This window comes from Barbatula barbatula, assembly GCF_947034865.1.
Source record: "Barbatula barbatula genome assembly, chromosome: 1".
Lineage (NCBI taxonomy): Eukaryota > Metazoa > Chordata > Actinopteri > Cypriniformes > Nemacheilidae > Barbatula > Barbatula barbatula.
This window is the reverse complement of record NC_136766.1, coordinates 13570919-13593807: the sequence shown is the minus strand read 5'-3', so window position 1 is coordinate 13593807 and position 22889 is coordinate 13570919. Positions and strand designations below refer to the sequence as shown.

General features: G+C 38.1%; 1 protein-coding gene across 1 annotated transcript in view; it reads right to left on the bottom strand.

Annotated features, from left to right (window-relative positions):
* Positions 1-206: 206 nt before the first annotated feature.
* cdh8 (cadherin 8) overlaps positions 207-22889 on the bottom strand; it is a gene marked incomplete at both ends in the record, with an annotated part of 66615 nt that continues 43932 nt past the window's right edge. Inside the window, 9 exons of the mRNA XM_079457204.1 lie at positions 207-700; positions 876-1127; positions 6451-6562; positions 7252-7373; positions 8768-8904; positions 12069-12316; positions 17967-18154; positions 18255-18422; positions 20677-20796. Of these exons, the coding sequence (XP_079313330.1) occupies positions 207-700; positions 876-1127; positions 6451-6562; positions 7252-7373; positions 8768-8904; positions 12069-12316; positions 17967-18154; positions 18255-18422; positions 20677-20796 (1841 nt within the window). The remainder of the gene's footprint in view (positions 701-875; positions 1128-6450; positions 6563-7251; positions 7374-8767; positions 8905-12068; positions 12317-17966; positions 18155-18254; positions 18423-20676; positions 20797-22889) is intronic.

Sequence of the window (22889 nt, the reverse complement as noted above, 5' to 3'; positions counted from 1 at the left end):
ATTCATTGACCTCCTACTATAGACACTGTTAAGTTCTGACATTACAATGCACTCTGATGTGGTAGATGACTAATGCTATTAGGTCTCTCTAAAAATTAAAAAAGCCCCCCGCCCCCTTTAAACAGCAGTGTCTAACATCTGGTAATCCCCGTAGCTTAATACACAAGTTGAGTGGACGGAAGCAAAAGGTCCATGGTGCCTGGAGGTCAAGTCTCTTTGTCACTCTCACCCACGGAATAGAGGTCTCCCAGTCTTCTGAAGCGCGGCCCCCACTCTCTAAGGTAGTCATAGTTCTGGTCCGAGTCCGAGGACGCCGTTTCAAGGGAACTCAGAGAGCCTGCGATGGATCCCCTGCCCTCGTAGCCGTAGATCTGGATGGAGTCGTAAGGTGGTGCCGTGGGGTCATTGTCCGCCTCGTGAAGCCGTACATTGATGAATTCATCCACATCTACTCCATTTGGACCGGAGTGCTGACCCTGCCTGGGCATGAACTGCAGGTCGGGCTTGATGTCCTTCCTAGGCAGATAGCCGTTGATACCATCTGGGTTCTGCAGCGTGGCGATGTCAAAGGCCTCTGTGTCTTCCTCTCCACCTCCCTCGTCATCGTAACGGATGATGTTCTCCCTCACATCCTCGTCGTCTTTGATGATGAGAGGCTCGTTCTTGTGTCGTCTCAATGTCACAAATAAAACCACGATAACTGCAAAACAAAAAAATACTTTGCTCAGTCATAATGGCTTTGTATTACCATCAAATGTATTCTTTCAGAAAACGAAACACCATTTCATTTCAGATTCAAATTACATGCAAATCACAAAATGACATTCATATTAATAAATTAGTAAGTTCCAAAAGAAGCAGTTAAAATGACCTACCCAGTAAAAGTATTATGCAAGCCAGAATAGCAATCAGGGCTCCCATGCTGAGACCAATGGGTAGAACAAAAGCCTCAACATTACACGACTGCAACATCCCTTCCTGGCTGCATCCGCACACTCGGATAGTCAAAGTGTTTGTGCTGCTCATCGGAGGCTCTCCGTTGTCAGTCACTACGATGGGCAGGAGGTACGTCTCCTGTTTCTGTCGTCGAAAGGAATCGTGCTTGGCAAGAACACTGATCGAGTTATCTGGAGAGAGACAAAGATGCGCCGATTGTGTGAAATCAAAGACATTTACGAATATAAATGTTAGCCTTATTTACACATTTAATTTCCCATCAAACACAGCGCCAAGATTCGCAAGAGCGTTTACATCAGTTAAATGTGAAGATAAGCTTAATCCCTGCTGTCAGTATCAAAGAGATGGTTCAGCAGAGGTAAACGGGTATTGAAGAAGTGTCAGGGAGTCAGAACCCTTAATAGTGAACTTTTCATTTATACTGTAAAGAGCTACAGAAGTTCAGAAGTTGTAATTTCATTATTTGACCCCTCATAGCCCAAAGTTTATTTTTTACTTCTCCACTCTGTCAAAAAGCTCCTTTAGCTCATTCACTGTAAAATGTCCTTGTAAAAGCTTTCCTTTTCTGTTATATTTTCCCTTTTCATTTCAGGCAAGAGCAAATAGAATCAGCTATTGGGTGAAGGTTTAGATAATGCCTCAGACAGAACAACTGAGCAATGGAAAAAGCTTTTTTATCACTTAATAGAGTCCTGAGAGCAACTGCGGAAATGTTAATGTATGTGTTTATTTATTAGCTTCATGAAGGTGAACAACAGAAATTTCATAATTTCCAACTATGAAATGAAAGGACATATCGGAGCTCACCGGAACAAATGTTGGTAGACTGAAGAGGGTCGGAGTTTAATTTCCGCTCATAAACATGCTAATGAAAAATGTAAATATGGCTTTAGTTTTGTTTCCCTGAGATCACAAAGCAATTATCAGCAAATGCTGTGAGCTGATTTATCAATGTAATTAAATTCCTTTTTTCTCATGTTAGTGTCATTACGTGTGAAGAACATTTTCCAATGAACTAATGTGTCCCATTTCACCAAAGACTATTTGCTAACATGCAGTGTTCATTTGTAGATGTGATGATCTGTCTATGTTTTCAATTGTCTATTCACAAGGAATGGTCACAAAAAGTGTCAAATGCGTTCACTGTACCAGCCCAGATATATTAACATGTGTACATCAAAATCTTATCTAAATTAATAATATTAATAATATATGAATATACCTGTCTAAAAGCCATTCTACAGAATTGGTGCAAAATCAAAATTGGAAACATATTTAAAATAAATTGTTTAAATCAAATGTTTAAATACATTTAGATTAAAAAATTGTTTAAATCTACTTTTTAAATAAATGTTTTGCTATTAAAATAATTTTTTCCATATGTAAATCAATACAATTTAGTGTTCTAACAATATTTAAAGTGTAATTTGTGAGATTATTTGTATTTTCAATCCAACCTTTCTCTGAAAAGAGAAAAGAGCATAACATGTATAATACCGATCTCAAAATTAAGGAATCATTAGTTTGTACATAAATCTTTGTTGATAACTTTTTACAAAACATACCATGTTTCGGTAATGTTTTGGTAGTGATCACATTATTTAATTTGCACGGCTAAATCAGATTTTCAACATTTTATGTTAATGATAATAACTAAATATGTTGCACACACAGCCGGCACATATAGCAGACACACATTTGACAGTAAATATCTAATAGAAAACATACAGCTCAAATACTATATCACTACTAAAACATACACAAATATTTATGATTTGCAAAACTGTATAGAGTTTACTTTATTCCTCCAAACAAAGGTTCCTTCCATTTTCTCACTACCTAAACATTTTTTGACTGTTTGGGTAGAGATACTTTTGAGCCTTGCTCAGAGATGCTAATCAGCACATGGTTTCCGAGCACAGTTCTGAACCAATGTACACACATAAAAACTAAATTTGATGGAATAACACCCAAAAAAGTTGTTTTTTGGATGATTAGATTAGATTAGATTCAACTTTATTGTCATTACACATATACAAGTACAGTGTAACGAAATGTAGTTTAGGTCTAACCAGAAGTGCATATTAAGTGCAGGATATACAGTTAGAATAAATACAGAATACAATATGAGAGAATATAATACAGTGGGCATGGACTATAAAAATATTTTGCAGTAGGAATGTTCTATGAAAATATGACAGTAGGTATATACTATGAACAATATATACAGATGGCTATATACTATGAACATTAATGTACAGGTCGCTATGAACAGATAATAATTTAGACTAAAATAGTGCAAGTGACTTAGGTATGCATAGATTATTGACATTGGCTATTAAAGTTGCAGTGCAATAGGTGAGGTTTTAGTGACGTTCCTTAAAGTAACACACAGATTTTGAGACTTTTGAACACATTTATTTCAAAATGATAAGACCGACCATGTACGTATTAGAGAGAGGGACACAGTAATGATTCTTGATAAAAATGTAGGGGTGTCAAATCAGTCTCATGGACTAAAACGTATACTGTTTCGGTGGTGACATGAAATTCCGGAAAACATTTTTTTACATAAACTTCAATAATAAAAATGAAGTATAAAAAAATATGTTTTAGTTAAAATTTGGTGGTTTGGTTAGACAATAAATAATGATTTTATATACAGTATATTAAGCTTACTGATATTTTAAATATTATTGTGGGTTTCGAAAGATGATAGAAGGATCTTATTAAACAACTAAGATTTGAATGCTTGAATGCTTTTTAAATGTGTGTTTTTGATGTGGGACAGCAGTGTGCATGAATTCCCATATGGCCCATATATATGTACAGTATATATGCAGTATATATTATAGTGTAAAACAGTGACCCCAGGGAGCACTTAAGATTGTTTCCAAAGCTCCTTAATACAAATATTATTATATTTTTCAAATTAATCTTTTTTGTATAATCCATAACTTTTTTCAATTTGTGTAAATTATATACAAATAGACTTTAGGCCAAGGCTGATTTTCTTCAGCTGTAATCTTTAATCATTCTCAGTCTTATTTTTCTGTTTCCCAGAATAAAACACTCTCCTATTTTCCTCTCATTAAACATCTGTGCCATCTGATATCAAACTAAAAGAAGCTTTAAAACAACTGATTCTATTCGACAAATTGCTTAAGTCTGTCTGTTTTTCACCCACAGTATCGATTGTAATTATAGCAATTTTGAAAATAATAAAGATAATAGTAAATGATCTCCATTATTTGATAAACATTTGAAACGGAGGTAACACATTCCTTACTTCAGTGTAGATGTATGATGACGCTGTAAGGCTGGCAAACATTGATGTAAAACATCAGCGGTTTTGACAGTATAGGGCAGCTATTAAGTTGTGTTCCATCCTTATTTTAGGGCAAAACGCCCTGATGCATTCATTACTCTTCTCTTTTGGGTCAAGATAACTGAAGTGGACCTGACAGTTCTCGGTTCACCACGGCCTCTTCACATCACCAGCTACTGTAATTACAGTTATCATCACAGAGAAACCTTCTCAGCTTTGCTCCAGAGGTTCAGGCATTTTAAAGAATCTGCCTCATAGCCACTGCACAGTAAGTCTCACATGTATCTCATAACATTGCTAAGGAGAAATAAAATACAACTGATAAAATACATTAAGAGTATGGAGCTGCAATAACCTGAATCTGGTTAATTGAATGTGGACTAAGGGAAACACAAATAAAGAGCAGATGTTTAGATTTATATGTATCTCACATGTGTCTCACTAGTGAATGTATTCTGTGATAGTGCCTGATTATTACAGGAGTAAGTTTGGTTAAAATAGATTATCAGGTTTATAATCGGTTAAACTAAACTGTTAAACCACAGTTTTAGACATGCTGTCAAACCACAAGGCACAAGTTTAGATGCCAAGCCCATTCTGACACATGTGGAGGCACACATACACACACAACAGGAGAGATGAGAAAGAGGCCTCAGTGCACCAGACGCCTCAGGCTGAGCATCAAAGCTCCATGTCCTTACAGAGCTTTCTCCCGTCTGTTTGATGGAGTGGCCATCTTTAACCTGAACTCACTCAGGCTGACCAACAATACACGCCGCCTTTCAAGATATCTCAGATTGTCACTAATGACATTCCGCCTGTCTGCTTCATCTTGCAGTCCTCAAGGTCTATCTTTGTCTGAATGGTCCATTGTTCAGTAATTTTCCTATCACTGTTATTTCATCTTTCTTTTCACCTTGAAACCCATTCAAATGTTTGTAATAGCAAAAATCTCTCTGGATTCTTTGTTCTCTGTAACATTAGTCATACAGGAGTAATTTTGGTTAAAATAGATAATCAGGTTTATGTGATAACTCTTCAAATACAGTATAGCATCAAAACAACTGGAAAAATTTGATCAGATTATATTTACATTAATGCATTTGGCACTTTTACAGTGCATCATATAATACATTTGTATCTGTGTATGTGCAATGCCCATTACCCTGGCATTGCTAACACTATGCTCTAAACACTGAGCTACAGGAAAGCTTTAGAATAAAGATTAAAGCAATGCATTTACATTTATATTAGTAATACATTTAAATTGCAAAGCAATTCATTCATATATTACAACAAAATATATTAATAATAATAATAAAATTAAATAATAATTATAAAAGCTATTTTAATTATTACTCATATTATTATTATTATTATTATTGTTGTTGTTATAATTAATATATATTATTAATATTACTATTATTATAAATAATAATACTTCCTTACTTTCATATTGTAATTTCCTGGAACTCCACTCAATATGCTTTAAAGATAGAGGGGAATCCACAATTCATTTCCTTTTCTCACTCTCGCTTACTTTCATATTAACTCAACACATGTCTGTCCCTTGAAAGGCAGACTTCTTTTGATGTAACGTCTGATCTGTCTGGTTCAAAAATATCACATTTCCTCCTTTTGGTGAGCGGCCAAAACAACAGTTCCTTCAACGGTCATCCATAAGACCACATGCCAAATGGAACGAGATCAATACAGTTCTCTCTTAAGACTTCGAAAGCATAGTGCAATGCTTGGTTGTGCAGCAAGAACAGCAGGAGCTCAGACTGGAGAGGAAGGTCGAGGTCGTAGATTATACTATAAAACGAAAAAGAAAATAAGTGTGTTTAGCAAACAAATTTAAAACCATCTGCTGTGCAGCCTCAGCCTTGAGTAAGTCACCCTACATTGAGCTAGCATCGCTAACCCTCCCTGAAAGTGGTTTCGGATTCTGTTCATTTGCTTTGTTTCACAATGCACTGGGGAGTAAAAAATAGCTGATGTCCAGATAATTGTGCATCTGTTAACTTTTGGGTACACTAATTCCGACAGATTTCCCATTTAAACGCACGAACATGCCTGCATTCGACACAAAATGTTTGCGCTTGCAGATGTCTCGCTTGTTCTTTTTTCCCCCACTCTCTTTCACGCTCGTATGTTCTTCTTACCTAAATTGTTTTTGATGGTGAAATTGGGATTGTTGAGTGTCTCTAGGCGGTAGCGGAATGTGTGTCCCTGGGAAGGATTGTCTTTGTCCACAGCACTGATGGTTTGGATCACCTGTGGACACACAGAGATGGGTTGGTGGACACTTAAGGGGCCTAAGTCATACATTACTCTGCTTCTGACATGATATGGGGCCATACACTGACAGCAACCAACACAGAATGAAAAATCTGTCCCATTCACTCATAAAAGTAGAGACCCTAAGCTATTGGGTGCTGCCATTGGCTGCCCACTTCTCTGTGCCAAGTCCATCAATATATCTGCCATCCTTTTATAAGACAAGTTCTTTATCTTTTTGATTTAGCGTTTGGGTAAAAGAAGGACCCTGTCATCCCGGGCATTCTTCTTACCACATAGGTGAAGAGCGTTCTGACCGACTACTATATGTTGCAGGTGGAGGTTAAGGATTCACATGCAAGGGGACTTTGTTAATAGAAATAGTTAATCCTAAGGTAAAATAAACATAACACTTCATTATTTAAGGCCTCTATAGAACAAGCTGTGTGAATAGCACATTACACACAGCACCTGTAAGTGACAGCATGTAGGTTAAAGTGTTGCCGGCTCTGAATGGAACTGAATGTTTCCATTTTCTTCAGAGAGAGAAAGTAGCTAAAAAAGGCCACCCAGGTGACTCCTACTTTCTCTCTCTCTCTAAAATCAATAGGCTATAATTCAATGTGGCCGGACGTTACAGAGGTGATGTGAGATGATACAAGCAAGTCTGATTGATGCTCTCTTACCGATCCAGGTTTGCCATTCTCACAAAGGAAAGCTTCATACTCAGTCGCAAACTCAGGGGCATTGTCATTTATGTCCAGCACTTTGATCGCTACTATGGCTCTGGAAATCTGGCTGTGGTTTCCTTATGTAAAAAGAGACAAGTTATGAAAGCACTGAAAACACAAGTATGATGTCCAAACATAGAAGTGAGCGGTTGCAAATCCCAGGTAAATACAATGACCCAGTTATTTTTGCCTTCTCTCTCTGCCTCACGCCCATTTCTCTCTCTCATCCTCTAGGTTGATGGAGAGACAGATGAGACGCCACATCCGTCTGAGCTTTAGACGTTATCAAGTATGCAAAACAGGATTACGGCAAAGAAAAAAAATAAATTCAAAGTGCTTTCGAAATTCCCCGTACAGGTGCATGTTTAATACATGAAGGTTAAAAAAAATTAATATTAATAAAACGGTGGCAGCTGAAGTCTAGAAGAAAATAAAGGGCAATTGAATTAGATTAACTCTGCATTGGAATTATTCATTGGTAGTAATTTACAGTCCCTTTTGAAGACCCCTGTAAATGATTGTATTTAATTAGGGTTGCAACCACTGACTTTTAAACCAATTATTTAGTCGCTTGGCGTTACCACATGACATGGGACCTTAACATCGCTACAGGTCATTTCAGGGCATGTGTAAAGCCTGTCGACGTTTAGCCTGTCAAATGTTCTTCAGGCTTTGTTTAAATAATATCCTTTTAAATAACTCTGCACAGTTGTACTTAAATTTCTGTTCAAATTGTGTTTATTTTGATCAGCTCTGAATTGTAACCAAAAACTGCTGAGAAACATTACCGTTCTACATGCTTAGTTTAATATACAATGTTGCTGTGTGAGGAGCCCTTAAAAATTCAGTTAACTCTACTCTTTGAGCTCAAAGAAATCTTATGTTAATTGTATACGACAACGTCAGGGTTCTTTCTCCTCCAGGGAAACATTTTTGGCTCCGGCATCCAAATAATGTAGCTCAACATGCCAATCAAAATGAATCTCCTGGTTTATGGATAGCTTGTGTAGTATTTATTTCTGGTCCACAGCTTCTGTTTAATACGTTCTTTATCCAGTCAACAGATGTTCTTTTATCTATTATGTACAGCAAACAGCTCTGCCGCGAGTAAAAATTACTCATTAGATGTCCACAAATGGACTGCTAAGCTATTTAGCTCAGGACAATCTCTGTGCATTCAGTTTTTGAAGTAAAACTTTACCACCTAAAATCTATTGACGGCTAAATGAAAACCTGGTGTGTAAAATGAGGGTTTTCTTTTTGTCGCAGTTCATTTGAAGTTTATTTCCAAGTGCTGACTATAAATATCAACATCTGCTTCTGCATCGCAATTATTTGACATAATTAAAACTGATGCCAATTGTGATTGGTCTAACCGGTCTGATGTCCCTCTGTTTTTAGACATATCTTAATGATTTATTGTAATAAAGAGGTTATTATCTGAAAAATATAACGAAGAAATATTACTTACTGACTTCAGTGGCTGTCACTGTGATATTGTGCCACATTTCCGTCTCTCTATCTAGGGGTTTAGCCAATGTGATCTTCCCATCATCAACATTAATGTTAAACTGCCTCTCCAAATCTGTGTGCCTGTCAATAAAATACCTGCAGAAGGAAAAAAGGGAGGAAACAAGAAACAGACCTCAGTACATACTGCACATTTTGTATCCATTTTCTTATCTACAGCATCGTATGCATACGTACACATACACTGCACTACATCATATACAAAAATATTTTACTTTACATAACCTGATTTGTGATGGTTGACAAAAACATAAAATTTGACAGATATTTGTAAAATATTCATCTTGGTTGAGATGTACCTCTAAATGACTAATCTCTGAATTATCAATGTAATGTTCTCCCTAAAAAACTAGATATGAAACAGAATTGCTGAGAAGGTCCCAATGCATAAAGGCATTTCCTGGAACAAAAAAGATTTACAATTGAAATAGGAATGTGTGCCCTGGATTGGGAATGTGAGAAAAATGTTTAGCCATGATAAAGATCATAAGAATAAGGGTGGAGGTCCATGAGGAGCGTCCAGACAGCATTCCCACCTGGGAACAGTCTCCAGGAGGCTGAGTAGATTTCAGTCAAGCTCTGACAGCTTCACGTACCACAGAGAGACAGACCCTGAAATGTTCTGCTATGTGTCAATCAAACTGACAAAGTTACAGTAGGGAACACTTTTTTTCAGTGGAGGGGGGGGTAAACAATCAAATTAGTTTTTCAGTATTCCATAGAAAAGCATGTGTGTTGTGTTTAAAGGTGTAAAGAAGTTTAAAAGACCAAAGATGTTTTGTGAGAAAAGGAAAATATAATTAACGCTACGTTTCACTTACTAGTGGCCTTTAAAGAGACGTGTTGTTACAGTTCATCCATGATGAGCAAAATAATTCAAACAAGGCTTCTTTAACCCTCTTTCTTTTTCACAAACCACATTTTAAACCTTAATATAATTACAACAGCAAACACAATCCCAGTGTGTAATTACAAGCCCTTCCACAAAACAATATTAAGAACACGTTGTTCACTGATTAATTCAGCACAATAAAGATACAAAAAGGCTTGACACAACTAATTTCTAAAAATAATAATGCCATCTAATGTGAATGAATTTGTTTATATTAATGTTTGTATTTAATTGAAAAATACATTTAATTTGATCTTCTAAATAAGAACAGCATGCATGTTCTCTAAGCCTGTAGTCATTATGTTGGGTAATAGAGTAATTAAGAGAACTTCACGGTAGCAAATTTATTCCACTGTACATGATGGTTACCAGATGACAGAACTCTTTAAATGTGCCACGGTAACAAAGTCGAATAAAAAACTATTCTATATAGGTAAAGTGCACAGTAATATAATGCTAATTCTATCAAGAGCAGTCGCCATGTATTAGCATATGCTAGAAATCAGATTTCACGACTACAGTTGGAGCCAGAGGGAAATCTGTCAGAGAAGGTTAAAAGATCCCCACTGATTACACCCACTTCTTTTGACAGATAGACAATACTCTTAACAGGCCTAATTTGAACTTGGACACAGCTTGGTACCATTTGATGTGTGTCAAGATCACAATAACAAGAGAAATTCTGCAATGTTTTAGGGAGACATTTACCTGGAATGTCTTATGGTTCAATGCACTAATATAGCTTTGGGGCTGTTGCTAGAAAGAAATGAGGCAGAGATGTGGGTTAAAGAGAGTGGTGGTCTAAGAGGTCTGGCTGATGTTGAACAATGTTGCGGTGAGTGACTATTTTCGTGTCCTGCTGTGATTAAAACTGACATTTTCATTTTTACCAGTGCCCCATATTTTTTTTACATTCTTCCCCTATTTCACCTTGATTGCCTTTGCCATTGACGTGACAGCCACACCGATGTGCACAATTAGCCGTATTCAAGCAGAAATCTTGTCATTTGTGCCGAGGTACGGTTATCTAATTTCTCTGAAATTCAACATGGGCCGCTTGGTAGATAGAGTCAGTCATCTTTTTATCTGTTTCCTAAAAACAAAGTGGCTTTTACCTTTAAATACTTTAACTCTCCTGCTCCTTACGGAAAGACATGCGACTTTCCCACTTTAAGGTTTGAAATTAATTTAAGGATGCTATCGTGTCCAAACGAATCAAACAACAAAAAATCTTTTGATCACATTAGAAAAGATAATTCATCTTTTAATGCTTAAGTGGACGTTGTCATGCTGTAGCTAACACAATCTACTGGACGGCCCCGGCATAAAAGTAATTCATCATCACAATGATACAATGTATCGGTACGATGAGGCAAAATGTCAGAACAACGGGTGCACAAATGCAATTGACAGCCAGAAGGAAAATTCATTCATCAAAGGCGAAGACTAAAACAACAAATGAAAATGTCTTCCACCTTGAGAGAAGCAAAGACTACGGACTTGATCTGCGTTCTGTTTAAACGGACTGGCGTCTGCTCGGGTACGTTTAAATGACTAAAGCATACCCAAAAGCTAACAATGCGTATAGGTTTGATTTCAAGGAAACGCATGAATTAATTATATGCATACTGCAGGAGCTAAAAGCACTTTAAGTCACTTTGTAAAAAAGCGCCTGCCACATGCATAAGTGTAATGAAATGTAAATGTATTGTCTGCTGCACAGAGTTTACGTAGCTTACTATATGCAGTATGTGGAACAGCTCTTGTGCACAAGAAAGACACCAAGTCTTGAGGACATGGTCACTGGAGCTCTTTGAATAAATAAATATAACACACACAAGGGAACGCTCACTTAATATAAACTCCATTGCACCGCTGAAACTCAATCTCTGATTTCTCCCCTTCTCCCAGTTCCCCATGTAATTACACAACCTGTTGAGTGTTGTCCCCGAAACATGGCAAGTCACTAGAGAATTAATGGAATGCTGGTTGGACTGCAAGAAATTGGCTGTATAACCTACACTCAAGGTGCCCTTGTAATTTTTCAAGTAGGGAAGTCACAGAAGTGAAATACATCAGTGAGAGGAATCTTTTTCTGGCATTGTCCTCACTCTCTCCCAGTGCATCCAATTCTGCAGAGGTGAGAGCTCCATTTAGTTTGAATGCAAATGCACCTCTACAGGCAATTTCATCAGCAGCTTTTAATGGCTGCATTTGTGAAAGAGTGCAAGCATATTAGATTGATGTGGAAGCTTTAAGTTTGATCTACTCTTGATCTAATGAAGAAGTTCTGGGCCTCTTTAGCAAAGCGGAGGCACAACTGTCAAGGTGAAAAAAATGATGTCCTTACCTGACTTGGCTGTGCGGGGCATCCTGGTCCCTTGCGGTGACTGATCCTATAACCGTGTTGATCGCAGCGTTTTCGTGCACATCGAAGAGATATGCGGGCTTGGTGAAAACCGGGGGTTCATCTGCATCTTCAACGACAACTTTCACTGTGGCCTGGTCCATGTACGGCCCACCCGTAACCGAATCGGCACGTATGTTGGTAGCCACCACGGATAGGTTGTAGAATCTTTTGCTCTCGAAGTCCAAAGGCTGGGAACAGAGGGGGAAGAAATGGGCATTATTATTAATGGAAACCGAAACAAGGACAAATGTTTTCTGATTTCAGCACATTCAGTTTGCTGGGTTTGCAGGTCTGGTTGTAATACGACGTACAGGGGCTAAGATTTAAACTGCTGGCCCCATAGCCCTACAAACTAAAATAATATTTAGTAGCAATAACCACACTTTTACCTGGAGCGTGGGATGTGTTATTAATTTGTGGCAGAGACAGCATGTGTTTGGGATTTAAATGAGCCTGCAAATAAGGTTAATCTAATGGAAACACGAGGACCATATTGCAAATTGTTTAGAAATCATGAAAAAATATAATTTGTATGTTTGTGTTGTCTGAATAACAAGATTAATCCTTGCCCACAATACCATGACGTTAACATTGTTAATGCATTCTCTGAGGCAATTATCCAATGGGAAGATATTATTGAAGCAGCAGATAAAATACAATTTGGGAATTATTCGTACTCCAGGATAAATATTTGTGATTTCTGTTTACATAAACGGATGAAATAAGCCCACCTGCGTAACATGCTACAGCAGAGTTATGTAGAGTGCATGGCGCTCTACATAGAGAGCTGTTGTTCTGGTCAATTCCACCCTGACAATTTCCATCCAGTAAAAATGTCATGGCTTTGCCTCTCTCCATGGCCATGCCAGATTGATACAGTGATATTCCGAATCACTTCTCTTTTTTCCAACTGTTTTACTAGAATAATGGGCTCATGTCGCGTTTGCACTTTGACAAAACTAAGACAGACCCGACTACTGAAGAGAAACCAAGAAGGAACCGACCCTGAGAGTCAAGAGAAATTATATAATGAAGAATTTACAGTATGTGCTTATGTTATAAAAAAAAGACCGGTCCCACTGGGGAGGTCACACGGGCCAAGAGAAGTCCCAGCGGCGCCTGGGAGCAGCTGGAGTTCCTCTATCAGCGAGCTTTGAAATCACAGCGGTTGACAGCAGGGCACCAGTATGAGAACAGCCCATGTACCTCTGTGTGCTGCTGTGCTGGAGGATTTTGGGAGATTTTACTTCAGATTTATTTCATCCTTCCCCTCCTTAACCACCACAATTATACCAAAAGAAAGTAAAACACGATGTTCCTTAAAATGCATTGAGACCACTATAACACTTATAATGGACTGTATTACAAAATTTACATCGGAAATGTGTACTCCCTGTTCTCAGTCTTCAAAGTTTGATTTCTAAAGTGAAATAATACGAAAAATATATTTTTACCCAAATAAACTCAAGTAATATTAATAATAAAATGCATGATTCAATGGACACATATTTTTAGAACACTTAGTTCTATCTCCTCCACGACCACTTTATATTCATATTATAATTTTATAATTTAAACTATAATATTTTTTCAGAATTTATAGATGAGATATTACCAAGTTATTTTTGTAATGTAATGACTTCTCTTGTGACACCGTGCTATATAGGCTAATCTTACGCAGTTTGTTTTTATGGTTTAGTGGCGCGCATTTGCTCAATTCAAGTAAAATAAATTGTCTTTTATTTGCCACATACAGTGTGCAGCACTTTAACAGCAAAAAGCTTTACTTCTGCAACAGTCAACTTCAACTTAAACTGCATAATTATTACGTACTTACATAAGATAATCAGCTTGTAAAAACAAAGTTAGATAACAGTAAAATGAGAAGATGCACACACATAGTGCATGAAGTAGAACTGATAGTGCTCCTGACAGATACATCGTCAGTGATGAAATGAAGTATGTGTTTTGGAGAAAGCTACTGCTGTCACTTGGCAGTGTCCTTGCTAGGAATCCAGATCGCCTGAGGGAAGTAGCTGAGCATTGAGACTGTAGTAGTGTAGCCCTGACCGCAGCTTTGTGAAGAGGCTGTTGTTTAGGGGTGACTGCAATGCTTAACATTTTTCCTAGCCTTGGTCCTGCTTTTTTCTGATGTATGTTTTTCAGTTTGGAAAGAGCACCCGGTGGTACCCTGAGCTGAGTTAGGGCTTCTTTACATGCTGGTTGATGAACATGTTCTCTAAAACATGAACACATTTTTCATTCTCTTCCCCGGGTCATGATCAGGATATGTCTGTATTAGACCCACCACTGCAGTGTCATCTGCAAACGAAAATATCACCATTTTGCAAAGGTGTAGTATCTCACCTTTGCCACCTGGCGTCTCTCTTTCAGGCTGTGCAGGTACATGCGATGTGCCCTAGTTTTCACCTGTGGTCAACAAACACCATTCACACCCTCCCCATGTGTGAGTCTTGTGTGCAGAACAAAAGTGATCGCATGTGAAACTGCATTCCTCAATGCAGGAGTGAGGAACGGATATAGTGCTGGAATATTCTTTCACAGAACTTCATGTCTACAGTTGAGAGACACCAGATGGCAGCCATTACGATCAAGGTGGATTTTGTTATTTCCAGCACAGGAACAATAGCGGATGTTTTAATACGTTCATATATAATAGACTGGCCAAGGAAAAGACTGGAAATGATACTGAACACCTATCCGCACGTGCCGTGTGGATCTGCCCAGGGATTCCATCTGGTCCTGCAGTATTTCTGGCGTTCATTCTTTTGAGAGACCTGTTCAGCAAGCCCAAGTGTGCTTTCCACCTCAATGGACTGGTGTTTCACAACAGTGATAAATTAATACATGCTCAGACAACCAGATATTAATGTAGGATCTACAACGTCTAGAAAACTGGTTCTAAATACTTTTGCACACTGTTCAGCAGAGCTTTACAACCAAACGTTTCCATTCGATGTAAAATCCTGAACAAGCTGCAGTCTGGCTCCTTGCTTGCTTTGGAAAAGGTCAATGCTGTACAAGACCATTGAATTTTAGTGAAAGCTTTTAGAGTTTTATGGGTCAAATGTAAAAAAATTATAAAGAAAGAGAGAAAGAGGGAGAGAGAGAGAGAGAGAGAGAGAGAGAGAGAGAGAGAGAGAGAGAGAGAGAGAGAGAGAGAGAGAAGAAAGAAAGACCGAAAGAAAGACAGAGAGAAAGCAAGAAAGAAAGATTGAAAAAAGAAAGAAAGAAAAGGTTTCAACAACGTACTTGAATTGTTAGCATTTTGTAGTTCACTTCAGGACGTTATGAATTTGCAGCTTTGCATTTTGGCAAAACAGAAACAAGCCTCTCTCATTACAGACACACGCAAATCTGTTCAATCTAAAAATATCATGCCAACATCTCCTTCTTTTGATAATCATGCTTGCCATTTAACTCTGCTCTCCAATAGCCATATTTGCATCCCTGCGGGTCTCTGTTTCAGCACTGTTAGACAATGGCTGTCCCCTGACCTCCATCATTTCCAAAAGAATGCAATTTGCGCTTTTATGTGTCCATCGCATGCATACAGATCAGTCTGACTGTAATTTGTTTACCCTGGCTCTTTTTAGTCTGGATTTCATGGACATCTGTTTAGAAATCTCTAACTCACCTCCAGCATGCTATGAGAGTGTTTGTATACAAGACACATTTACAGCCATCAAAGATCAGCAGTGGGGTGCATATAGTACAGCATCCCTCTCCACCTCCATAACAGCCTAAAGGGGAGAGGGGAGAGATGAAAGCATGGATCCCTTTACAACAAAGCGGTATCTGGACTGCCTGAGCCTGTGGCATCTCAATCAGATCAATATGTTTAACCTTGCTATAAAGGCTCTTTGGTCATGCCCATTCAATATTTAGAAGCAGTTCAACTAAATTTTAATTGTTGGAGAAGGCTGCAACGGGCGACCCGGTGCAGATGATGCTCGGCGCATGCTGGCTCGTCCCCAGCACCTGGGGAAAATGAGAGTTTGAGCACAGTGGCAGGTGCAAAAAATTGAGGAAAAATAAGGGTTGTGCGCATTACAAGCTTGTTCTGCTCTCCTGAACTCCAATGCCGTCTGGAGGTATAGAGGTTAGTGGGGAACGGGCTGTTGATTGCCTGTTTTTCTCATGCAATGCCATCCATCATGCTATTAGCATTGCAGACAACAGATTCCAGGCCAAGTGCTATGGGATGAGAAGACGGAGAATAACAGGGACACTATTACACATTCTGCTGCGAGAGACAACGGACAAACCGAAACACTTTTTATTTATTCATTTCTAGCTGTGCCTCTGGATCTTTCTTCTGCCTTTCTTGTTCGGATTCGTTGTCTGCCTGCTGTTTGAGACCATATTCATTTGACAAAGCACACACAGAATTGCGAAACTGATGAGGGAGAACCAGAATCGCTGAGTATCTTCATATTTTAATATCATGAATGAGCTAGAGTAGTTAAAGAGTAAATATAACAATGTCCTCAAAATTACATTTCATGCAGTGTGTAATGTCGCTGTGTGTGAATGTAAGAAGTCTGCCAAGTTAAAGCCAAATGTGAACAAATTTATTACGAAGTTATTGGTTTGGGGAAAAAGGAGATGACTCTGAATCACGCGAACAAGTTGTCTGTCGTTCTAATTTCAGCTCCGGGTTGGATTTGCCTCACTCCGTGTAATGCCTGCCTACATTCCATTTGCGACACTGCACAAGGTAGACCAATTACAGCAGACTAGACCATCTGACCAATCAGATCAGAGTAGAATGACAGAGAGAGAGGGGATTAGACAGATGAATCGCCGAACAAATTATTTGAGAGTCAGTCAAGAAGTAGGGTAAAAATAACTGCCATGTACTGTATGTACGTAAACTTGTTGTTGTACACTCCATGAACCAAAGTAGGACCTTAAAAATCACAAAATATTTACTCTTTAATAATGTAGAGTATGTAAATTGTTCAATTTATATACTCTGCCTTAAATTTCTGTTGATCATATGCACAAACAGTCTACATTTAGCAATATTTTGATATTACCAGTATTAAAAGGTAAATATATTTCATGTCTTGCTAAATGTTCTATGTTTTCTGATGTTGTTCGTGTGGCATTGTTGCTGCACAGCTGCAGTGTAGATGTTCCTGTAAGAGAAAAGAGCTTCATTGTCCCCTCGTCCGCTATGAAGGGTTCTTCATTTGCATACAATGGCCAATCCGTATGCAAATATACGCCGCTACACAAGGACTGAGATTGGAACGAAGGCAAGTCAAGGGTTTTAAGTACAGTAGTTCTCAAATCTCAGAACACCTAGACTGCAGATTTGCAGGTTTCAGTGTGGTTTTTAAAGCCAAGTAGGGCTTCATTTGTACAAGCACAAGATCCTGACACATAATTTATATAAGTCCTTTAAAAAACAACTTGCAATCAACAACAATGCTTGCATTGTGTGGATTTTAGCAGTAGCGTTGTAGTTGTGATGATGCATGCCGATGCTTGCTTAAATTTGATAGCCAATTCCTGCCCACCCCCAATTCTTAATGAACAAAATCCTGCAACTATGTCAAAAAGTTAAAAGTTAGTACCTCTGAAATTCCCAGTGTCTATAAAAAGCACTCCAACTTCTGTAGAGGAAGACAACACGCAATACAAAACGAGAGCTCCTGCCTTTGCAATATTAACAGTCATTTGTCATCGGTAATGAGCCACTTTTCATATTTTCCACAATACGCAGCACAGCGTGACAATCCTTTAACTGACAGTTTACAACTGTTCGACAGTCCCTATGGCACATTAAACCTATTTTTGCGGTCTTACCTTCTTGAGTCTGAGGATTCCCTCCTGAGTCTGAGCATCGGTGACAATCTCAAACACGTCCCGCTCGTCTCCACCTATGATGCTGTAAGTTGATTTAGCATTTTCCCCGATGTCTCTGTCGTTTGCCTTTACTCTTCCTCCAGGCTTCCCGATGCCGAGATCCTCAGGTATATTGAACTCATAAGAGCCTTTACAGACCAACAGGTACAGGAAAGTATAAGATCTGGTCTCTAAGGTGAGACACAACACACTGAATATATATTGTTTGTAAGTGGGTGTGGCTTTTACCTTTTGTGAACTTTGGTGGGTTATCATTGATATCATTAAGAGTGATGGTCACAGTAGTGGTTCCTGACAACCCACCCATGTGGCCTCCCATGTCTTTTGCCTGAATGACAATAAGATACTCTTCCCTCATCTCACGATCCATCCCTGCCAGAGCCACCCTAACAATTGCTATAATAGAACATCACAAAATATAATTAATTTGACTTAATTTACATAGATTTGTTTTTGTCATTACTAAATCAATAGATAAATAATAAGTTAAATGGAAATGCAATTAAAAACACCCATTTTACAGTTTGTATGCAATTAGACACATTATCAAACATTCTAAGATGGCCATAAAGATTGAATCACATGCTATTTGTCTATTTATGCACATTCTTGATCTATTAAAAACTACATAGGGTAACCATTCACACACCTTTAAATCATTATCTGACTCTGACTTATGATACTAATGCTGAAATGTTAAAATGTGATGCTGAAATCAATGACTGTCTGCGATCTGTTTGCTGTTGGTCTCCTGTCCTTGACACCTTGGCCAGTTTAGTGTGTGCCGTGCATTGCCTGTATCGCTTTTATTTGGCATTGCAAATGAGGTTGTTTGTTTGCTGCGAACTTGTGGCAGCACCTGGAGTCATTTGTATGCAGAGTGAATGTGAATTATGCTGTCGGTATCTTATAATCGTTAATATTATATGCACAGCCATCGACTCACCAGTCCAAGAAAAAATAAAAAACACCAAAACACCCACAAGTAAAATACCCCTCCATATTAAATAAAGTGGAGTGTTTATTTTTTTTTACTAAATGTGTTCCAAGAGCCTCTGGACATATTTTTACATTTATTGTAGATGTTTTGCCATTCATCCGGATCACTTCATTGACAGATGCAGAATGAGATTTCCCACCATTTAAAGCTGTTCTTTTATCTTTATCCCAAGGGGTTTGGCCCAACACAGCAATTTTTTTGCATTAGGAAAGCGATTCCCAAAACAATTTGCACGTCTTATGATGCTTCAATGTGTGATAAGCTTAAATCCTGGGAAATAGCCACCATTCTCTTGAAGTGACAAAACATTCTCAATAAATAGAAACAAGATATTTTACAATGAAAAGGATGACTCAAAGGCATTCTATCGAAAGAAATTGCAATCGTGTTCAAGACGAAGATTCCATTAGGCCTGAATAATTTACAGCATGCATGCATTGTTTCCTAAACGTTTCATGCTGTTCTTATATGTCTTTGTTTTTTGTTTTGTCATGTACACTGTACTGAAATGCATGTGTCATGCGCTGTTAAACATTTCTTTTGATGCCTCTACGCACACTGTCAATAATCTGTCATGGTTCTTCCTTCATTCAATTCTCATCATAATTCATCATTAACTATTCAAATTAATTCCTGCCGATCAGAGAAGCAGGTCGAGACAAACATTCATTTCCATAGGTATTCGGAGGTTTACTTTCAATTTATTTATTTATTTTTACGTTGCCAGCCAAATAATGAATCGGAGCACAATGTTTACTTGTTTATCAAACGTGTCTCATTTCCTGTGAGATGTTGAAAGTGTCAAATGCTTTCTAATGGATGTTTTCCCTTTACCTCTTATTTTTCATTACCATTCATTAAAACATCTGGCTCACCTGAATAAGCCATCTGCATGTGTTCAGTAATCACGCAAACCGTGCACACAGCACCTCAATTTGGGCTTTCGTACCTTCTCTCGACCATTTGCATTCTCAGACAAAGCTGACAGCAGCGGTGACTGAAACGCGAGGGGTTATGAAACCGACAAGGTGTTCTCGTAAAAAAGTATTAATTTTTAAGGTCTGTTTATTTAATATGCAGATACAATTTGGACAGATACAGGACTTGTTCATTGTCTGTTGTTTTTCCAAATTACGAACTGTTCATTTCCATCTCATTGCTTATTAATGTGATTTCACCATTATTTAATCATGTTGCTTACAGACGCACTGTTAACAAGTCATCTGAAAAGGCAATTAGGGAAAAAACAAAGTCAAGGTTGAAAAAGAAGCGGAATGCAGATGGAATTCAAAGATAGGCCTGTCATTTAAATCAAGAAGGCGTAAATTACTTTGTGCGCCATTACGGAACAAAACCGGCATCTGCATGCATATGCGTCCTTCAGGTAAAATGATCTTGTTCATTTAGTCTTTCTCTAATATTTCTTTCCAACCTACAATAACGATGATGATGATGATGATGATAAACGAATGAACGACTAAAACGTTTTTTGGCACATGTGGGGGCATTAATCTCACACTTTTTTTGAAGCCTTGAGTAGGTGAAACAATAAGAATTTGAAATACTTGACTGAGACTGAAAGACTCATTACCCTCTGGACATTGCGAGGTGACTTATTCTCATGGCAACATAGCTAAAGTCAACACTTACCAGTGGTTTGGTCAATGGAAAAATAGGGTTGGCCCTCCAGAATACTGTAGACCAGTTTGGCACTGTTTCCATAGACTGGATCATCTGCATCGGTTGCTGTTACTCTTGTAACTGATGTACCTATGGAGCAGAGTGAAAGATAAGAAAAAGTCTTCAATAAACAATTTACTGCCAATAAACACATAAATTGTGTCCATTTTACACACTTGTTTTCTTTGAGAGAAAATATTTTTTCTTTGTAGCACTGTCTCAATAATACCCCTGGCCATGGTTTGAAAGCTTTTCCAGAATAAACTCATAAAAGTCGGTTTCGTTGCTCAGATGTGCACAAGCGCTCACCCATGCTGTGAGACTTCAACATTGGGAAAAAACATTACAGCTCCAGGACTTAACAAGATCAAAACGAAGAAAGTCAGACAAACAAACAATCCATGCGGCTCTTCTAGTTTACCCCCCTTCATTAACCCATGGCTTGGATGAATTCAGAAGGAAGAAAATGAAAAAGACAGAGACAGTAACACACAATTGAAAGTGAGACGGTGTATAAAAGAAACTGAGGCACTAATGCTACACAGCTCGCTGACAGTGCAGATGGTTTGGTAATTGTTTGTAAAGCACTGACAGCTTGGTAAACGTCCGCCCGGTAACCGTGCCTGAGCTACATCTACAGGTATCTGGAGCTGTCGGAAACGGAGCAAAAAACGTGTGCAATGAAGACTGGAACGTGCACAGCTTGATTTAGGTCCAAGTGGAGGAACACATCACAACCTTCTCCTGAAGGAATAAAGGAAAAGCTCTCAGTTCTGAACTCCACTGAGGATAATGTAGTGGGTTTTGATTTCTCTGAGTGTGAATAAGACCCTCTACCTCCACCAGAGGCTTTTACAAAGAATATTGAATATACTATTTTGACCTGTTTCTCCAGTTTTTATTTTCTACAATTACATGCAAATAAAAACAATAATTTTTTTAGTTATTGTGACATAAACATTTAATTTATCTTTTTTTTTTTTTGAAGAAGAAGAAAATATTAATTTAAGTTCAAAAATGTAACGGCCCACTACTTAAGCATAGGGACCACTCTTCTCATTTTTTCCACATAACTCAAAAATATCTAAAAATCTCAAAGATAAAGTCTTTACTAAAAACACAAAACAAGTGCAGTCTAACGCAAAACATACTGGGAACTGGAAATCCTCTGCCCAATTGTAAGTGAACATAACACAAATCGTTCATGAAGTCACAACATGAATGGATTAAGTTACATGACTGAACGTTGAAAAAATCATCTAGTGACAAAATCTTTGGGTTGTTTACAACTAACGTTTGGTCTCCTGCGGATGATGCGATATTGTAGTATTTCTGTATGATTAATGACGGTTGGTTCACGTCCTTGAGTGCGCAAGCATGTGGGTGATATATGATCACGGAAACATGAGCGATTCACTCTATAGGATATCTGTAACTTGACATATATTACTTCCTTTCACTCAATTGGATTTCTGTTATTTGACATACTGCTTTGTGTTATCAAATGTTTCAATTACATTGCATTATGAGCGTATATCAGTGTCTGTGTGTGTTCCCAGAATGCCTGAGTTATAGTCAATGGCAAAATAATCTCAATTCTAACAGTATACTATCATTTCTTCTGCATTTCCCTGGGGAGGTACTTCTTTGAGTTAGACAGCTGATTCATGCCTAGATAAAAAGCAATCTCTTTATCTTTGTCCAAGACTGGAATATTTTGTCTTTATTTACTCAACGTTTCCTCTCAAAAGCTGCCTTGGAGGCACAGAGATTAATAAAGGCATTACTGTTAACTTGTAGAGTGCTGAAAGGCGCTTGATAAAGTGGTTGTCTCTGTCTGTCGCTGCTGTGTACTGGACAGCTGTTAAAAAACATGAAGTGGAAACATCAAGCACACCATCCAAATGGCCAAATGCAGTCTTTAATCTGTTTTACCACTTCGGTTCTGCATAAAAGAGGAGGAAGGAAACATCCAGTGATAAAATATACATGCGAGTACAATCTGTTTTGCTCTGAGAGGGAGGTCATTTGAAAACAATGTAATGAAATTTTGTAACGAATACCTCTGCAATGAAAATAAGACAATCTGCAACGCATTAATACGTTTAATGACTGCCTGTTCACAGGACGGGCCACGGTGTTAACACAAGACAACTATGGGCCAATGTGCTAATTTGCAGAGG